Source organism: Bacillus rossius, chromosome 11 (genome assembly GCF_032445375.1).
Source record: "Bacillus rossius redtenbacheri isolate Brsri chromosome 11, Brsri_v3, whole genome shotgun sequence".
In the NCBI taxonomy this organism is placed as follows: Eukaryota; Metazoa; Arthropoda; class Insecta; order Phasmatodea; family Bacillidae; genus Bacillus; species Bacillus rossius.
In genome coordinates this window covers 2517120-2537563 of record NC_086338.1, presented here as the reverse complement: position 1 = coordinate 2537563, position 20444 = coordinate 2517120, and the positions used below count along the sequence as shown (strand labels likewise).

At 37.2% G+C, this 20444-nt stretch overlaps 2 protein-coding genes across 2 annotated transcripts in view; both read right to left on the bottom strand.

The window, feature by feature from the left end:
• LOC134536562 (intermembrane lipid transfer protein Vps13D) overlaps positions 1 to 20444 on the bottom strand; it is a 416290-nt gene that overhangs the window by 20323 nt on the left and 375523 nt on the right. Inside the window, exons 63-65 of the mRNA XM_063376313.1 lie at positions 14657 to 14769; positions 11571 to 11711; positions 7261 to 7522 (exon numbers count right to left, since the gene is read on the bottom strand). Coding sequence (XP_063232383.1) covers positions 7261 to 7522; positions 11571 to 11711; positions 14657 to 14769 — 516 coding nt within the window. The remainder of the gene's footprint in view (positions 1 to 7260; positions 7523 to 11570; positions 11712 to 14656; positions 14770 to 20444) is intronic.
• Positions 16406 to 19810, bottom strand: LOC134536560 (uncharacterized). The gene is made up of 3 exons (XM_063376311.1): positions 19390 to 19810; positions 18930 to 19021; positions 16406 to 17559 (listed from the first exon to the last, which is right to left on the bottom strand). Exons 1-3 carry the CDS (start codon positions 19520 to 19522, stop codon positions 16879 to 16881), a joined length of 906 nt encoding a protein of 301 aa, XP_063232381.1. The 5' UTR covers positions 19523 to 19810; the 3' UTR covers positions 16406 to 16878.

Below are 20444 nucleotides of genomic sequence, written 5' to 3'. Positions count from 1 at the left end.
CCTGTGCGAAGAAGGGTAACAATGGTTTGTCACTCTGGTATTTTTCCAAAAATGGCTTTAGAACTTTTGCCACGGAGAGAAAAAAATTGAGCTTCACAGTCATCAGGTTATCTTGTGTTGCTCCAGCGACAACACCGAAGGACTTGCATGTCACTTTTGAAAGTACACCTTTTTCAACTTTTCCCACATACTCTGTTACATCATTCCAAACTTCTAATGCCCGTTCAGCTGATGGAACATTTTCCAACCAGCGGCAGCTGCAAAATTTGACTGGCATTTTATGTGTTGTGGATAATTTTTCAAAGTCATCCCTTCGTGCTGGGGCATCTTTGAACAAAGAGTAAAGAGATGTCAGAACAGATGAAATACCCCACTCTGTTGCAGATTCGCCCTTTTTGAATGAATTATTCAAAGTGTGAAGCCCACAAGAACCAACATCAATGCACTCAAAATTAAACTCTTTTCTCATTTTTTCCTGCAACAGTTTGAAAAACTTCCAATTAACTGATGGTCCATCCATTGATTCCTGAATCAATTTTGATAAATCAAGCTTCTCTGTACATTTGTAAAACGCTTTCAGTAAATCATCAGCTGTGGCATGACCAATGAAAGCTGAAGTAACATAACGTGTTCTCACTGAATTGTCAGTATGCCAGAATCTAATATGGATGTCCATTTGTTTTTGCTGGGTGCTTTTATTCAGTGTTTCGTCAAACAGCAAGACATAGTGACTAGTGTCCTGAAAAGATTTGAATAAAAGTGTCTGGAAATGGGGAGCCAAACCAAAATGACACAAATATGCCACTTTCTTTTCACCGCAAGAGAACTGTCGTGCGACTAAACTGTCTGGAAACATTCTAGCAAAAAGTTGAGATGAATCCACACAAGACTTGTACGAATAGTTATTACAAATACACTTTAAAGTCCACAAAATTTCTGCATCCAGAACGTCTTTCCCAGTGGTAAACAAATTCAAACTACCACTTGCTTCTGTAGCTGGCTTGCATACACCTGCAGCATTTGAGGTTGAAGAAGTTTGATTAGGTAAGTTCATTGGACTGAAAAACTCTTTTATCGCAACGGTCTTGGTTTTCTCTTCAACTAATGAAGAGTGCTTCGACCCTAATAAAAAAATTTTTCGAAAATACATAAGTTATTTTACATTTATAACAGACATATTAATACAACAAAAAACATTCAATACCAACTACATTGTTTTCAAATAAAATGTTAACCTTATTAATGTACTTCGTTATGCATTGGGTGAAAATAATCCCACCGCACACAAATCCAACAACTTCCAATACCATTCACAAATTCATATTTTCGTTTTTAATTATTTATACATGAAACAATTTAACTTATGTAGACATACAAAAATGTAAGACAACCAAAAAATTTTCATGAAAAACCTATAAAAATACACGCGTCTCACCTGCCATGTGTGCTTTCAAAGCCGATTCGCCCATATTCCCTATATCGAAAACTTTACAGCACAATCGGCATCTTGCCTTGTGCTTGTCTGGGTCACGGGAAAGCCACTTTTTGTACTGCTCTTTTTCGAGCCAAAGTATGTTAAAGACACACTTCCCCGGCATCACGGTCAAGATAAATTCACTAGCAGATAACCTTTCTCACAAGAAAAAACAATCACACCAAGTCAAAACAACGAAACTTCTGCATTTACGCGCCAAAACACTAATACAGCTACTACAGCGCGCTCTGTTCAGTAGTTATGAGCACTATAAGCCGGTAAACCGATAATTCCGGTATATTTTGTGAACTAACAAAAGTATTCTGGTACATCGTACGACATTTACTAAGCTATTCGGCCCAATATTTGTACCATAAAAACATAGTCGTACTACCGTTACGTAACATCCAATGCGTAACAAAGGAAAAAGTAACTTCTAAAGTCAACACGACAAACGTAAAAAAGTAAGCACTTTTAAGGGCCCTTAAAAACAGTATTCAAAAATAAGGACTTTTTAAGGACTTCTAAGGACCGTACGAACCCTGGACATAGGGTTGCAGTTGTGTCGGAAATTTTATAACGACAACCTCTCTATAACGATCCTATTCTCGGGAACCATGAGGGGTCGTTATATCTATTCTCCGTTCACTCTTATCTGAGTTTTGAAATAAACGAACACCATCGTATCATTGCACCGCGTCAGCAAGTGATAGACTGAATTTATCTTGCGTGCCAAGCACTAGTTACAACACACACACTTCAGTGTCAGCCTGTGAAGCAAACTGAATGATTTTTTTCGCGATTTTTTATGACGTCGCGCACTGTTGTGTTACCGACATCAAACTCAATCGCAAGTTTTGCAATCGTTTCTCCACTCTGAAATCTTTCTATAATTTTTGTAGTGATGGGTCGAGTCACCCTATTTCAGCATCGAGTCGAGTTCGAGTTAAACAAAGAAATTTATCTTCGAGTCGAGCTCAAGTCGAACTCATAGAAATTTGTCTTTGAGTCGAACTCATGGAAATGTCGAAATGAGTCAAACTTAGCGAGGTTCAAGTGGCAGAATGATGAGCGAAATAAATATAAGTTAAATATTTCTCAATATAATATATGTAATTAAATATGGAAACTTTGAATTATTGAAGGTTGCCCTACACATTTTGATTTTTTGTATTTTTTTTAACCTTCATACTAACGCTTTAAGTGAAAATGCACATCCAAGTGACGAATCAGACGTGAATTTGATGATGACTGAGTCTTGTAAATTTTTTTGCAGCACTTGCACATAGCTGTCTGATGATCAAATTTTTCAAAAAATTCCAAATCTCTGCTCTTGATTTCTATTCGTCACTTTGTGATGTCCCAGGCCGTACAAACATATCCATTCCACTAATAACTAACCGTTTATGGTAGGGATGAGCGTTATTTAACGTAGCTGTTATATTTTAACCGTTATCAAATAATAACAGTTACGTTATTGTTCTCATCGATTATCATAACAGTTACCAGGAACGATCAGTAAAAGCTGATGGAGAACATCAAGCAGCCGAGCACACAACCTATCGGCACTGGAAAGAACTCAGCTCCTTGTTCTAACATCATTCCTGTTCTGTATACTGTTCCCAGTTCTTGAATAACAGTTTAGCACTTTGTTGATATTTGTGTCCCGATTTGAGTTAATAATTTAACAGCCTAATAATGTACGAACCAATTAATTATTATTTATGTATATCAATTTTGTGTTTTATTTTTTAAGGTGACTATAAAATACTTGGTATAAACTACTTGGAACAAATTGCTAACTGTTTATTGGGGCCTATATTATATATATTATTTATAAGTAAGAAAATGTATATTGTATAATATTTTGTAAATATTCCTTTTTTATGATAAACTTCAAATTTTAAATAAAATTTATGTACTTAGTTAAGATGAGCGTTATTTACGATAACCGTTATAAACGGTTATGAAACAATAAAAGGTTAAGTTACGTTTCTGTGTTATCAAGAACGAAAGAATCGATTTCTAGACTGCTACAGTAGCGCACACGCCCGATCTAGCGAGCAAATAAAATACTATAACTTCAATTCCTGTACAGAGGCTAGGTGTCGCCATATGTACATTTCATTAACTAAAGACCTGGGAAGACTTTTGTTTATCTTATTTAAAGTAATGATTGGAAAATTTAACAAATGAAACAGAGTTTTTAAATTATTAACTTACTATCCCACATCTAGTAATCCATACTTGTTCACTCTAACGAATTCTTGATAAAGTCTTTTTTGGGATACGTTTTTCGCAGTTCTTGTGATCGTTACATACTATCCATTCTCAAATTCTGAAGAAACGAATCTGGCGATACCAGTGTTTCCACAGTTCTCGTTATTCAATAACAGTTTAGGAGTGGAGTTCTTGGGAACTGTTTATTATACCCAGTTCTGGACAGTTCTTGCAATCAATATACTGTATAGCTGAAAATTTAACTTTTTTTGAATTACAATGCAGGCTGGTCGATGAAACAAATTTCCTATTTGTTCTCTGATAAAAACTGCATATTGGATATTGTTTTTAAAAAAATGCTTAGTAGATACCTAATTTTAAAGTTTTGTTGCTTTCATACGATATGATTTTAAAAACCTTTCATAATTTAAATTTGTAACCAAAATAAATTAATTATACTATAAATATTCAACCTAGCATATTTTTTGGGCTTATGTTACAATATAGTGGTCTTGTTATAACAGAATTGACGGTTAATATGACTTTTACCAGAATTCTCAAATAACAGTTATCCAATAACAGTTTAAATATCCTGTTATTCACCAAGAACTGTTATGGAAATAACTGTTACAGAAAAATAACCATTTAGAGCATCACTAGTTTATGGTTAATACAACGCCGGCGACGCAAACATTACTTTCAAATTTAAAAATAAACTTCAACAGCCTCAATTTTCCGTTCGGCCATGGAAAAGTGGTTGACGATTTCAATTATTGTTGATATCGATTTGTCAAAGTGGCAACATTCCCTGGCTGTATGATGACTTACGTAGGATAATGGCCCGGAGTTAAAATGGCGGCTACCTAATGTTTAGTAGTAAATATTATTTACTTCCAAAGCTGCCCAAATATTAATGTGGTCTTGTTCATGACTGAATCTAGAGAACATTTTTAAATTCCGTTATAGTTAAATAACAGTATTTTGTTGCAGTTATAAATTTTAAGTGCATACTGAAGGATGGGATACACTGTTTGCGGTTATACACGATTAAAAATAAATAATCTTCCGACTCCATTTTCAAGGTTTTCAGTGTTGGATCAGAAGTTTTCCACTAGGTAGGCCTAAGGCCGGGTTTATAGAAAACGCAAGAACGCAGAAACGCAAGAACGCAGGACGCGACAACCGCAAGAAATTCAGTCGTTTATAAAAAACGCAAGGACGCCGGCCATCGCTAACGTCAAAAAATAAAATTTCAGGAATAAGTCATGATTATTTTTGAAAATTTTGTTGTACCTATCGTACAGGCAGGGAAAATTTTGGATAAGCTGAACAAGAAATTCATCAGCTTCCTCCATTGCGCTGTATTCACTAGAAGAATGCCAGCCCAAAACATAAATAAACACAAGCGTAACGATTACAATCGCAGAGCCTTCTATATGCATTACATGACAGTTTCAGTTTTTCACATACTAAAGCAACCCGTATAGAAGGCCGAAACGCAAGGAGAAAACGCAAGAAGTAGAAAGTTGAACAACTTCTGCGTTGCATTCTTGCGTTATTGCGTGTCTTGCGTTTTTTACAAACGTGCTGGTAGAAGAGTTAAGGTTGGACTTTAACCGTAGTTGCGTTTCTTGCGTTTCTGCGTTCTTGCGTTTTCTATAAACCCGGCCTAAATAATACATTTTATTTTATTTTAAAGTGCATGGTTTCGGATAAGTACCTTCACGATTGGAAATTGTGCCACATTATGGTCGAGCCAAAAACTAAACTTTGACGAGAATCGAGGACACGATCTTAATCAACTCGGTTTTCGAGTCGAGTTCATTTTCGCCGGCTCGACTCAACTCGCTCGATTTTTCGAGTCTCGACCCATCACTAAATTTTTGTTTTGCTGTCGATTAACAGTACCACTCGCTTTCTTTTCTGTTCATTTGATGACATGATGAAATGTTACGCTAAAAACTTCCGCACAATACTACGGTATAAACCGTCGGAATGCAGATCACTGTTACAATACATAAAATTATCACCACCTTCACGCTTCAACAACGTACACTAATGGATTGTCTCCTTGCGCCGGGTAATCTCTGTGACACGGCGCCGTGCTGCGCGCGGGAGTGTACAGTCCGGTCATGCGGACATGGAATCGCGCACCAGTGTATAATCTATTCACGTAACATGGAACACAAAAATAGTATGTACATACATATGTATATACTAGTATTTTTTAAACTTTCTGTGTATATAAACATGACTGAGTCTAAGTACTTTGCCCAACATACATTTTGCAAAGTATTTTAACATTTACATACATATTGAATCATTGGTTACATGTAACTAAAAAATTGGACTTGATGGACATAAATTGCGGTTAATCCGCGAATCGGATGATGGGGTCGCGGATAATCGGGGTTCTACTGTATTTTAAAGTTGATTACAGTTAATCCGGACTTGCAGTGATCTGGACTGGGTCCGGTCCGGACAAATCCGGATTAACGAGGCTCTACTGTATTTGGAAAACAGATTTCACTTTTTATACCTTTCCGCCGAGTCCAGTCAAGCTCGAGTAGTGGCAGAAGCTATTTTTTCGGGTAGAGTATTTAAATGGATTACACTATAACACAATGTTAAAAATATGTGATGCATTAAGGAACTTACTGGTACAGATTGTATTTTGTTAAATGGTAAAAGTAGTCCCTAAATGGTATTAAAAATGACAAAATTAACAAAATAAATCTTATCGACATCCACATTTAATATGTTTTAAGCATTGTATTTTAATATTTTTGTAATCTTCCAAAAGAAAGACTTCTAACGAATAAGTGGAATAATAACTAGTTTTGGTTAGGTCAGCTACATCAACGCTGTACTTAACACGTATCATTAATGTAGCAAACCTAGCAGAACAAACAAAACTTTTTATTCATTCTTACTTCCCGGAATTTGTAGTTTCTTAAATCTCTGTTTTATATTAAAATTCATCACAGTAAACTAATATTCAAAATAATTTGAAAAACACCAGAGGCAATTCATACTATTATAGTGCTAACATGATGTGTTTGTGTTCAACACTGAATTTCCGTTATGCTTGGACTTGGCACGTTTTTATTGTGCAATCACGGTTTTAATAATTTTATCAATTGTATATTTTTTGTTCGGCTGCGAACGCCTCCGGTAAGGGGGACCAGGGGTTGGGGAGACAGATGTATTCCGACCTTACGGCCTGCGTTCTCACGTTCCCCTCCCAATATGCGCCCTTGAAGGGTAGTGTGGGAGTATCTTCCAGTTCTCTCTTTTAAACATTCCAGAGCTTTAAGAAAACAGAACTGTGAGGGATCGCTCCCTGGTGTTAATCGGGAGGGTGTTAGACCAGCGGCTGGGGCCACCAACCCAGCATAGTCGCTGCCTCAGCCCCTGTACCGCACTCAGCTGACCAGACAGTTGGCTGTGTCCTCAGCACTGCTGGAGCCTACATCACACTGGGACCCAGAGAACCCGTGGTTCGGTGGAGGCCTAGCTGTCCAGGCTAGTACCGCATCGGGCCGGGGAGACAGGGGGAGACGCACCCACTGGGCGAGGGGCAGGGACTCGCAGCGCACGCGCGGGCGTCGCAGGCGCTCGTGCCCCGCGGGCTCCAGGCGGCGCGCCAGCTCGATGTAGTGGCGCGGCCCGGCGACGGCACGGCAGTGCAGCAGCTTGTCCAGGGGCGCCTCCAGCACCACGGAGCACGCCCCGGCCGCCGTCACCGTGAACACCCGCACGCGCTCGCTGGACACCAGCACCCGCAGATCCTCGGCCCCTCCCAGCAGGCACTCGTACGCCATGAGCCTGCGCATCCCACCACCCACACTCACGTCCACTTCTCAAGCCACCTACGTTATGAATAGGGACAAGATTATATGGTGAATGATCAAGCTTCTCATATCGTAACCATTCTTAACTGCAAATGCTTGCGAATTAATTTTTATTGTACTGACTGCATCTGTTTTAGACCAAGTTACTAAAAATTATTCATCTTATAAATGCAGCATGCAAACATTATAGTAATTTTTTTGTGGTATAAGTACAAGAAAACAATTTATAAAAAAAAAATATATATAAACGATAACACTGGACTCTCGTCTCTAATTATAAAAATACCTAATTCTATTGTATTCAAAGCAGCTGAATATCATTCCATGTAACTATTGACACTGAGGTTAAGACTCATAAATGTGTACATGAACAGTTTACAATTATTGAGGGGCTTGATATAATAAGTAAAACTTAATTTCAACACATACACAGCAAACAGCAGAACAGCTAAATTTCAGATGATGGGACTGTATGCGATCAGGAATTTTTGTTTTATGTATAATCAAAAAACAAGCAAACAAGCAGTTTGCTACCAGTGCAAAAAAATGTGGATGTGTACTCATTTAATAGTTGTAATTTAATATTTTTTCTCTCAAAAAATTTAAGGAATCTAAATAGCTAATTATTCTGGATAAGAAATATTGGATCTAATATATTAACAATAATACTAAACATAATCCTAAAAACTTTTGGCGTTATGTTAAAATAATGAGACATGGTTAAGAACAACAATTATCTCTAAAGATTAACGGCACTGTAACTAACGATCCTTTTAAGTATTTCCAATTCCTTTGCTTCCTACATTTTCACTGTTTACATTTCTTCTAACTCAACTTACTATTTACATGGTTGCTACAGGACTAGAAAACCGGGAAAACCGGGAAATGTCAGGGAAATTAAAATGGTCAGGGAATTCTGGGAAATGTCAGGGAAAATTCTACGAATTCTGGAAATTTTAAAGTTGCGTATAATTCAAACAAAGCTTTGTTTTGATGCGCTCGTACCGCTTCCGAACTACTCCGCTAAAAAGCTGCTGCTTAAGGCACACAGCAACTGCAACTTTTTTTTTACTTGGTCTATGATTGTCCGTTGCAGTAGGCTGTTACAACCACCCACCATAACTTCTGGCCAATCCAGGCACTCGTTTGTTCACTAGCGAACCCAGGCCTTCATTTGTTCATGTTTTGCTCCTTTTTAATTTGCCCTTGAGACTTTGTATTATGTTCCGTTCCATGCGGTGAACTACAGAACGGGCATGGCGTCGTTTATCTTTTGAAGGCTATTTTCACGTGGAATAAGGCGAGTTCATAGCTTATTACGTGAATATAAAGGCGTTGTTGTTTTAGGTGAAGTTAGTTTTTGATGCGATCATAAGAAAATAAAGTGCATTTTGATAAAGAGGCAATACCAATTCTCATTTTGAAAACTACCAAGCTGATACGAAAACACGTGGCTTTTGTGTGCGGTTATGTTTTTGCATTTTTTCTTCCTATTTTTTAAAATTCCTTTTTGGTAAATATGTAGTTAGGTGGTATTTGCGGAAAAAAAATGTTAAAAATCCAAAAAATACTTTAATTATTTGTTCTTTAACTTCCTCTTTTCATTAAACCTGGCGGAGATAAGAAATTCCAAATATTTTTTAATTTTCATAGTTGAGCGATGTTTGTTAAAAAAAATTTAAAAATCCGAAAATACTTTTATTCTATGCTCTTTAACTTCCTCTTTTCATTAAATCAGGCGAAGATAAGAAATTCCAAATACTTTAGGAGATATCGAATTTTTAAATTTCCATCACAATACCTGTGCATTCATGCAGCATAAACATTGATTGTTTCTTGTTTACCGGGTATGAATTTTTTTTTTTTTTCGCGACGTAGGTGAACATCATTTTCTGCTAATGGCAAAGGAATTGTACCCGCCTCTAACTTAGGTGAGTTTTTACGTTTCAAATTTTAATGTTTTATTTGTTGTTTGGATATTGTTGCGCAAGTAATTAGTAAAAAAAAATTACGTGAGTTCCTACTGTTCATTCTTTGTCCCGGTTTGTTTGGTCAGGTTAGTTACATTATAAATACTTTAAAACTAAACAACCATTAAAATTAATTCACATTATTTTTAATGTTCGCTCAGTTTGAAAGTATTTATAATGTAACTGACCTGACCTAATCGATCATTTTAATTAATTAGGCATTCACGAACACACGGCAAAATAAAACAATGCCGGTCGAATGATTGCACAGGTCTTGTATTGCAAAATAAGAACTGCGATATCTCCTAAAGTATTTGGAATTTCTTATCTCCGCCGGGTTTAATGAAAAGAGGAAGTTAAAGTGCATAGAATAAAAGTATTTTCGCATTTTTAACATTTTTTCTCTCGCAAATACCACCCATCTACATATTTACCCTGAACATGTTTTTCCCCCAGAATCGTTAGTTAACATTGTAAGATTGTAAGAGTATTGTATGTTGTAATGCTGCTATTGTAATTCTCTAAGTAGGCCCGTTATATTCCTAGGTATATATTCGTAATAATTTTTGTATTTGTGTAGTTATATTTTTTTAAGAATTCATAAACAATAATGTTTTAACCTAACTTGAAAATATTAATATGTACTTTTTTTTTAGCTTAGAGATGTCGAAGAAAACTACTTTTAAGGAGAATTGGCTCAAGGAGCCACAGTTTCAGCATATTAAACCCTCTGCTAAAAACATAAATTCTGCGTACTGCACTTTGTGCTACAAAAGTATTCAACTCAGCAATATGGGTCGAAGAGCTCTCACCAGCCATGTCGAAGGAAAAAAACACATTCGCAATTCTGCCGTCAAAATAACACACAAAAAAACCTTATTTTACCTCATTTTGAAATTTTTATATTACATTTAATCATTTATACACGTTAATATTTATGGTATGTACTTCAAAAGAAAGTCAGGGAATTTTTCTCTTAAATTTCTGGAAAACAGAGAAAAGTCAGGGAATTCTAAGATTATATTTCTGTAGCAACCATGTATTTACCAACTTGCAACTTCTGTTATATCTAATTGTTCTATCCCATTATTTTATATCAGTGATAGTCAAGTTTTGAGGAGTATCAAAACACTAAAATCTTTCATGTCCACGGGTCATGCTAAGATCCCTAAATTTATTATAAAAGGTTGTGCAAATCTTGTACCTCACTTAAGTCATATTTTTAATTTAAATATACAAAATGGTGTTTACCCAAAGATGGGAAATCACAAAAATTTATCCCTTTACACAAAAAAGGAAGTAAACTCGATATATCTAATTACAGACCGATTTCAATTTTGAATGGCATTGCCAAAGTTTTTTATAAAATTATTTTTAAGAATCTTAACTTCAATTTAAAAAACAAACTCAGGATAGTCAACACGGTTTCCGTAATAGTAAAACAAAAAGAACAAACCTTTCATCTTTTCTTAATCCTATTTATGCAGAGGTGATTTTGATTTCTAGAGGTCAGGTTGATGCTTGTTATTTTGATGCAATTAATTATAAAAAATTACTTGAAAAATTAAATTATCTAATATAGGTCTCTCAGATAAATACCTAAAATGGTTTATCAGCTATCTGAATGATAGTAAATTTTATGTATCCATAAATAATGCTAATTCTGATTTACAGAAAGTAATTTCCGGTGTTCCTCGAGGTGGCATTTTATCACCTTTATTATTTAAAATCTTTATTGATGACTTTATAAATATATAAAAAATAAACATTACAAATAAACATAAATATATTAAAAAATTTCTAAGGTGTCCTATTTGCGGATGAATTGAAAATCTATAGAATAATATCTTCACAACATGATTATACTTTACTTCAAAAGGACATCAATGCAATCAATGATATATTATATAGATTAGTAAAAATATTATTAGCAGGATGCAGGAGTTATGCTATGCCATAATGTTCTGTGTTGTCAAGGTGTTTTTTCCTATGTACGGTGTCTACCACCTTGGCAGTGAGCTGTGGGCAGACAGGCAGCAGGGCGACACTCACAACTCCGAGTAGTCCTGGTTGTTGATGACGTACAGGAACTCCTGGCCCTGGGCCTGCTTCTTGGAGTAGGGGGGCAGGAGGCCCCCCGGGCCGGTCACGCACCGCGGCGGGCGGAAGCGAGCTGGCACCACGTGCTTCGCGCTGCACAAGGACACCAGTTGGATGCATGAGGCATGCACGCACATATTCTTTAATACAGTACACTTCCGATTATCCGCGAAATTAAGTGGTTTGGCCACCGCGGATAGTGAAAATCACAGATGATCCGCAAAAGAGCCGAAATGGGGAAACAATGAATAGTAAAAATGTTTAAATGATGCTAAAATTGTAGTAGTTTACTGAATAATTAACATACAATACATTTCAGTAATGTAAACATAGAAGTGTTTGATACTTACTTCGTAACAAGGATACAGTACTGTACGTACTCAGAGACTTCATTAGACGCTAAAAAGCAACCATATGACTAGAAACAAAGTGCGACAGAGACAAAAATAGCAATGCATGCCAGCCTACTGAGTAGTTCCGAGAAGGCCTGTGGCGTTTTACTGTATATAGCACACAATACACTCGTCAGTAGAGTTCCAATTGGCTCACTTGTAACAAAATACAGATTTACATATGTGCTGTATTTTTTCGTAGCATGCGCGGATAATAGGGAGTTTACTGTATCACTTTAAAACAGAGCCACAGATTACTGTTATCAGAAAAAAAAAGAAGGTATAATTGCTAAACAAACATCTTTATAAAGACAAATCCGAGGGAGATTTTCAGCTCTAAATCAAAACTCCTGAGAATATACTCTAGTCAGTTAGGCTAGTGGCAAGCACTCCTAAATTCATGAAAAAATGAATGTAAATTGAATAAACTTGACTGGAGCTTAAGAAAATATGGGATTTTTCAAGATTTTTCTTAAAAATTTGCACAAAATAAAATTGCTTCAGGTAAATGATATAAATAAGGAAAAATACCTAAAATACTTGTTTTTGTTCACATTCCTAATGTAAGCAAGGGATTATGAAAATAAATAATGTACACACAAAGATATTAAGTAATTAATAAATTAGTGAAACTAACAAACAGTAACACTTTGTATTAAATTAAATTGTATCCACCAATTTTTGTGACAACTTATGAGTTCATTAATAACTATAGCTTTAATATAGGGGTCTGCAAATATTCAAAAAGTATAGTTGATATTCATTTGAGGCGTGTGCCTCGCCTCACGTAAGTTTAACTGTAATTTTTTTATTAATGTTATTTATATTCTTATTTATTTATTTGTATTTATATTTATGTTATTTATATTCCTGTTAATTTAATTTAAATTAATTTGCGTAGATATGTGGGGACAAATATTTATTACAATCATACCACACGTTTGAGACTTTGGCTGGGTTGCAGTACCTGAGTGAGCACAAGTGACAGTTGGCAATGGTCAGTACTTTTGGAAGAGTTGGTAGCAAATGTCGTGTGACACGTAGCGCGAGTGCGCTGCTGGTGGCTGTGACGTCAATGACTGACACCGAGATGAGTGTGTGGGCCGTCGCGTGGCAGCGAAGACTTGGGCGCGAACCACGATGGGTGTGAGTGCCCGGGAGCATGAGAGTGAGTTACCAGAGGACGAAGCGGAAGGAGTCGTATGCGAGGGGCACCCGACCCAGACGGCTGCAAACACACCCTAGACGGGGCCTGAGCTGGGGCCTTTCGACAACTGCAAACTACAAAACATTCAAGTAAGGTCGTCGCCATTTGACCACCCCTCGACTCGTCTTTAACGCACTCCTATGCAATATTACGAGTCGCCGAGATTTTTGAAAAACTTTTTCTTATACTCGTCTGTACTGATTGAGCGGCGCCTCTGAAAGATTCGGTCCCTGAACTTTGATCGTTTAAATGATTTAGGGATATTTCTACATTGACTTTAAGGTTTGCAGAGTTGATCAGCTAAATGATTAGCTTTCACGAACAACATAATTAAGAGAACTTATAATGCTAAAGACTGGAAGTTTTCTTTAAATATTTAATTTCTCCACTTCAGCCTTTTTTTGAAATCAAACCATTTAACACCGGTTGCTGTGCACGGTTCGTGACGTCACTACGTGTAACCTGCACACCTTCCCAACTGCGAAACGTGGTGGAGAAATCCCTATGCTATGTCACCCAACAAGTAAACTTGCAATAGAATATCAAAGGCCTTTCAGACTTTGGTTCTCCGTAAATAATCTTGGTAAGAGCGCAACCCACGGACTTGGACTCTAATTTTGAACGCACTGTAATATATTTTTTTGTTACTGTTGTAAATTACTTTTCTATTCAGACGTGTAGGATCAGGCGTGTAAAACCACAGCTTTTTATGAAGTCAAGGTTTTGTTTAACAATAAATGTATCGCAGTCGGAATCCAAGAACAAGTCATTGTTTGTACACACTGTAGGGCCTAACGCTGAGCCAATTATTCTCATAATATTCTCTGCTAATGTTTGTCATACTCTGCTTGTTTGTGTGGGTGTAGACAGCACGTTTAACTGGTCGATTTTTTGTGAGATTACAGCTGGTTTACACCCAATATTTAAGTTGAGGCCCACCCTGTGGGGTGGTTTAAAGCCTCACATTTTATTATTTGATATTTGATTCTATATTTCAAATTAAATGATTCTTTTAAATTATTCATTCGCAAGCGGGACTTACTTGCAAAAAATTTAAATTAGAAGCTTATAAATCCTATGAAGCCAAGACGATTTATAAAAAAAAAATTGGATTTTTTTGCAGCCACATAGTACATATTACATATTACATATTACACACTTTTATAATTTAATATGTAACAAATTATTTGTGATTAAGATAAAAAAAAATTATCAAAAATTACAAAAATTAATTTGTATATATAATCAAAAGAATCAAATGCATTCCTATTTTTAATATATTTTTTGCTTGCAATTTTACAATTGAGTTATGGTTCAATACCGACATCTAAAAATTCTCATTTCAATTCAATGGTATGCAGCATGAATTCACTGAATGTTTGAAATCAATAATCTGATATACAATGCACTGAGATAGTGCGCGGTGGCGACGGCCTCACCTGCGACTGGAGTCGCGCACGGCGCTCGCGGTCTCCGACGCCAGGTCCAGGATCCCCACCACCGGCTTGGTGACCGTGCCCACCAGGCCCTTGCCGAAGCCCGAGATCAGGCCCTGCAACCCACGTCACCCGTCACCAGTCACCAGTCACCAGTCACCTTCAACCACGGTCCACAACCAACTGGTTGTCATTAAAACTGTACTTTTAAATGGAATATCGGTACTTATGTATTAACGCCACGACAGCAACCATTAAATATTGTGGACTGTTTGTTGGGTTGGTATAGCAACATTAAAAAATACATACTGTGAAATCATATGAACTTTTAGTTGGGTCAAGATAGCCGCATCTTAAATTGGTAATTCCTCTGCAACCATAATAAATATTTTATAGTTTTTTTTTTTTTTAATGTAGCTATACTAACCCAACCAACCATCCACAGTATTTAAAGGTAGCTGCGGTGGCGTTAATACGTAAGTACTGGAATATCTTCATATTTTTAATGAAAGGTATAGATAGTTCCACTCCTAATATCAACAAAACTTTTACCATAAATGTTTCTTCTTAAGGGAATGAAAATGAAAGTGGAATATTAGATAATTTTAATCCAAGACAACTTTAATCTCAAGCAGAAATACAATACCATGATAAATTAAATGAAGAACCAAATACATTTCATTGCTTGGCACCATCGGCAAAAAGAACATGGGTGTATAGAAGTATGGAATTCTCTCTGAAACAATTTCCTGATGTGCATAATAACAGATACAGAGATTTCTCAATAGTTGAATTATTTGATGATGATTTAGTTAAATACTTGGTTGAAGAATCCAAAAAATATGCAATTTTTAAAAACTGTGAACATCCAAACATTACCAAAGATGAACTTAAGTAGTGTTTCCTAACAATTTTGATACTTAGTGGTTACAACAGTGTTCCAAATAAAAGACTGCACTAGGAAAATTGTAAAAACACATGGATCAAATTTATTTGTAGGTAGTGTGATAAGAAGAAATCAGTTTGAACTAGGGATGGTCGGGTACCCGAAATTTCGGGCAGTGTTTCGGGTATCAAGTATACCCGAAATTCCGGGCGGGTATTTCAGTGCCCGAAAATATCGGGCACCTTGGAAAACGGCAATACCGCACGGCGCAAGTAAACAAAGCTTCTTTTTTTTGGAACGCGCGGCAGCTGCAGGAACATGCCACGCCGCCGCCGTCCCGGCACCAGCCGGTAAAGTGAGTGTGCGTGAGAGATAAGATAAAGAAGGTGCCCGGTCAGCAAGTGTGTTTGTGGGAGGGGGAGACATATAAAGCCGCGTACACACTTGCGCGCCGCGGCTGCAATGCAACACGAAACGCGCGCCACCCGCGCGGCGCGGAGCGACACAGCGCGCCGCGAGCGCGCGCCGCGCACCCGGCGAACCACCTGAGACTGACGAACACCGCAGTTCAGCCGGTCATGTACGACGAGGAAGACGAAATTCTTCTCGTTAGCAGTGCTGTGGTTGTAATAGCTGCTTACCATTGTATGCAACGAAAACATAAGCGTCGATCTCGACGATGGTGGTGCTCAAATCTTTTTAAAGATCGTGTATCTAACCAGATGTTAGGAGTCCTGAAAGCTCAGGAAATAAGTGGCCAATACAAAAATTTCACACGAATGAGCCCGACTACTTTTGAAGATTTATTGATTAAAATTGGACCAAAAATCTGTAAGAAGGAAACACACTTGCGAGAACCGATCACTATTCAAGATCGGTAAGTAGCCTATGAATTGTTTACAATTTGTACTAATGCCTGACAGCAATTTCCCTGTCAGCATTATTAAAAGTGTTAATGTTCAATATGTTTAAGTACACAGGTTTTCAATTTTAATGTTCCAGGTTAGCCGTGACATTGCGGTTTCTAGCGACAGGAGACTCGTACTCAAGTCTGCAATATCTGTTCAGAATTTCAAAGCAGGCTATAGGAGGAATAGTAACAGAAGTCTGCTCAGCGTTAATTGAAGTGTTGAAAGAAAATATCAAGGTAAGTTGAACGTTAGAACAAATAAACGTTCTTATTGCTTAAGTTTTTATTTATAAAACGATATTTTCAAAAATACAGTACTCAAATGATGTAAGAAAGAAAAATTAAATAAATGAACTCATTAAATTCAAATTAAATCAGAGTAGTTCACATAAACAAATAAATAAATTAACACAAAAATTGTGATGCAATTTACACACAGTCATTAAAATCATCAGAACACTGAGATGAATGCGATAAAGGACTTTGCATTGACGCCAGCGGTGAAATGGTGTGACTTGAATTTGTTTGTATACTTGTAGCCGAGGCACTAGGTAGCATAGTAACTTGTGCATGTGGAGTCATTTGTGTCGGGGACCGACCAGCTGGAGAAGACTGCGACAGATTTGGCTCAAAGGGTTGTTGTTGTTGTTGTTGTTGTTGTTGTTGAGCAGGAAGATAAACTGATGAAGTTGATGAGTGGGAAGCTGGCTGTTGCATATACATGCGAGTAGAATAGTTTTCAGGTGCATTGGAATGAAATAGTTGACCTTGACCATAGTTGTATGTAGGTATTTCAAACAAACCTCGATCTGCTTTCATCAAAATGTCATAAACAGCGTGCTGAACCCCCAATCTTGTAGCTGAAGAAAATGTCGCCATTTTGGAAGATAAATATGCGCAAAATGTTTTAATCTCGCTCTGTTCAGGAGACATGTTGAATTTTCCAGCAGTAGCTTGTAGAATGCTAACAGCATCCGCTAGCAGTGCAGTTCCATCACCCTGTTGCCTTCCTTTTGCTCGCTTAGGTGCACTTGGAGAAAGAAATTCTTGGTCTTCATTTTGCACATTCAGTTCTTGATGGACGTGGTTTCCTTCAATGATCACCGGCTCCTTAAACATAATAATTAATAAACATAAATATACTTGCGATAAAAGTATTTATTACATAATCCCTCTACATTAAAAATTCTTAGCTTTGTCAGTACAGAAAGTTTCAATATTTGAAAACAAAGGGCAATACTTGTGAGGGAATGTAAATTTTCATCGAAAACAAATGTGGATATTTTCATATTAAATACTTTCTCTTAACAGTGCACAAAAATACGATTTAAATAGTTCCCAAAAGAATCTGTTTTCCTAGGTAAATTTCAAATGAAAATGAAGTAACCTGATTTTCATGTGAGAGGTCATACAGAAATATTATGTCTGTGACCACTATTGTCTTATCATGTATGTATCTATCCTTTCAGCTCCCCAAAAATCCCGCGGAGTGGATGGAAGTTGTGAAGGTGTTTGAAGATCTTTGGAATCTGCCTCATTGTGTGGGAGCTATCGACGGCAAGCATGTCATTATACAGTCTCCAATGAACTCTGGCAGCGAGTTTTACAACTACAAATCACAATTTAGTATTGTATTGTTTGCTTTGGTAGATGGAAATTACAACTTTTTATTTGCTGATGTGGGATGCCAAGGAAGAATTTCGGATGGGGGAGTTTTTAACAACAGTAAACTGTATGACATGATGACGAAGAGAACTTTGGGGTTGCCATCTCCAACAGAACTTCCTGGACGACAGATGAAAGTGCCGTATTTTTTTGCAGCTGATAATGCTTTCGCCCTTGGAGAAAATATATTGAAACCTTACTCTGGAGATTTAGAGAAGGGTTCTTGTAAAAGAATATTTAATTATCGGCTAAGCAGAGCCCGTAGAGTGGTAGAGAATGCCTTCGGAATAGCAAGTTCAGTATTCAGGGTTTTAAGAAAACCAATCCTCCTGGAACCTGAGAAAGTTCAATTAATCGTTACTGCGATTATACATCTGCACAATCATTTAAGACGGCATTCAACAAACCTATACACACCGCAAGAATTAATGGACTACGAGGAAGGTGGTGTCTTGACGGAAGGTTCCTGGAGAAAGGATGAAAATATGACATCCCTGGTTCCATTAAGAAGTATTCCTAGAAGATCCTCTGCCCATTTTCAAAAAATAAGGGATGAACTAGCAGACTACTGCGTTAAAGAAGGTGCGATATCGTGGCAGAAGTCATATGCTTGAAACTAACGTGTGTGCCTAATTCGAGAGGTTTACAATGGTGTTGGCAGACACATAAGTGTATTTGATGGTATTATATCCACTTTTTTACTATCTTCCATTTTAAGGCTAAATAATTTAAAACATAAGGCCAAGATACATCTCTCGCCATTTAATCATACTTATAAAAACTATCAACATGTACTGTTAAAATGTTGAGCTTACCGTGTTCATTGTTGGCCGTGGCTTATCTCTGCCTTCCAGAAATTTTAACGACTCGTAGGCGAACCATCGGCTGGTATACACTTCGGAAGTACCTGCAAAAACATGCGCCAGGATTACATAATTTTTTGTTAAAAATATGTCAATAATTATTTTATATTCAGGTGTGTCAATTAATTAAAAAGTATTAAAAATTAGGATATAATTTGTCATGTTATATAAACACATTGATTGTTCTATGTTCAGCAGTTTCATTCAATTAAAGGTAGTGTAAACTATTAAACATATACAATATGCAATACATTTAATGTACATTTAATGTACTGATAACAACAATTTCTATTATATATAAGAGCTACGTATTAACTACTAAATGTGGTATTCAACGACGGTACAGCAAAATACTGTGAAACCTAAAATTAACATTAATTTACTTGCAATGAGAAGTATAATAAAATCTTACCTTTACCAGTCCCTATTGTGTTTTTTTCTTTTGACTTCTCCCTTCTGTACGACGACAGCAAACTAATCATTTTTTTCCTGCATTCATCTTCTAACTGCCCGACTGTAACAGCTATGTCTCTCCACGCATCCATTTTTTTTAGCTTTTTTGTAGTAGTCTCTATTACTTGGGTCCCAAAGCACAGGATGTGTTCTATACACTTCAATCAAGCCCAACATATCTTCTTCGCTCCACTCCATGTTCGCTGCGTGTGCGCTGCGAGCTGCAAACACGTCCACACTGGCGCGCCGAATCCCTTTGTGTTCGTCGAAAAAACCGACAGCTGGCGGTTCGCGGCGCGCGGTTCGTGGCGTGCGCGGCGCACGCTCGGCGCGTGTTCGAGGGCCCGTACACACCTGGCGAATCCTGTTCGTGGCGTGTTGCATTGCAGCCGCGGCGCGCAAGTGTGTACGCGGCTTAAGAGAGCGAGCCCTGCAGCAAGTGGAAGTGGTCAAGGTCAACATTTACAGTTACTCTCGCTGGCTGACTAACGATGCAGCTGGTCGCCCGTCTCTCTCACACACACACACACACACACACACATACACACGCGCGTACGCACGGCGGATGCTCACTGCTCAATAGTCACAAAGTAGTGTTCAAGGCCGGTGGAGCTGCTTGCTGTGTGCGAGAAGGATTATAAGCTAACTTTAATTACACACATTGTAGTTGCGTGGCATTTGCAGAAAGTGGTTGTGAATTGTTTCTATTTAATTCATGTCATTATTTTACCAAAATGGATACCAGTGGAAGTGTAGGTCAAACAATCAGCAGTGACAATGAACCTTCAAGCAGCTACCCAAACACAATTTAGTTAATAAGCACTTTATTTCCAAGATTAATATGCACTCTATTTTTTAGGTTAATGTTTAACTTTCATATCAGTGCGGTATAGTAAATAAATAAAAACAGTTCAGGTTTGTCAATGCAAACTTAAGTACGACTATTTTATGTTCAAAATTTATTTCATTAACTGATTTTGATGCCCGACCGAGATTGCCCAAGCCCGAAAATTT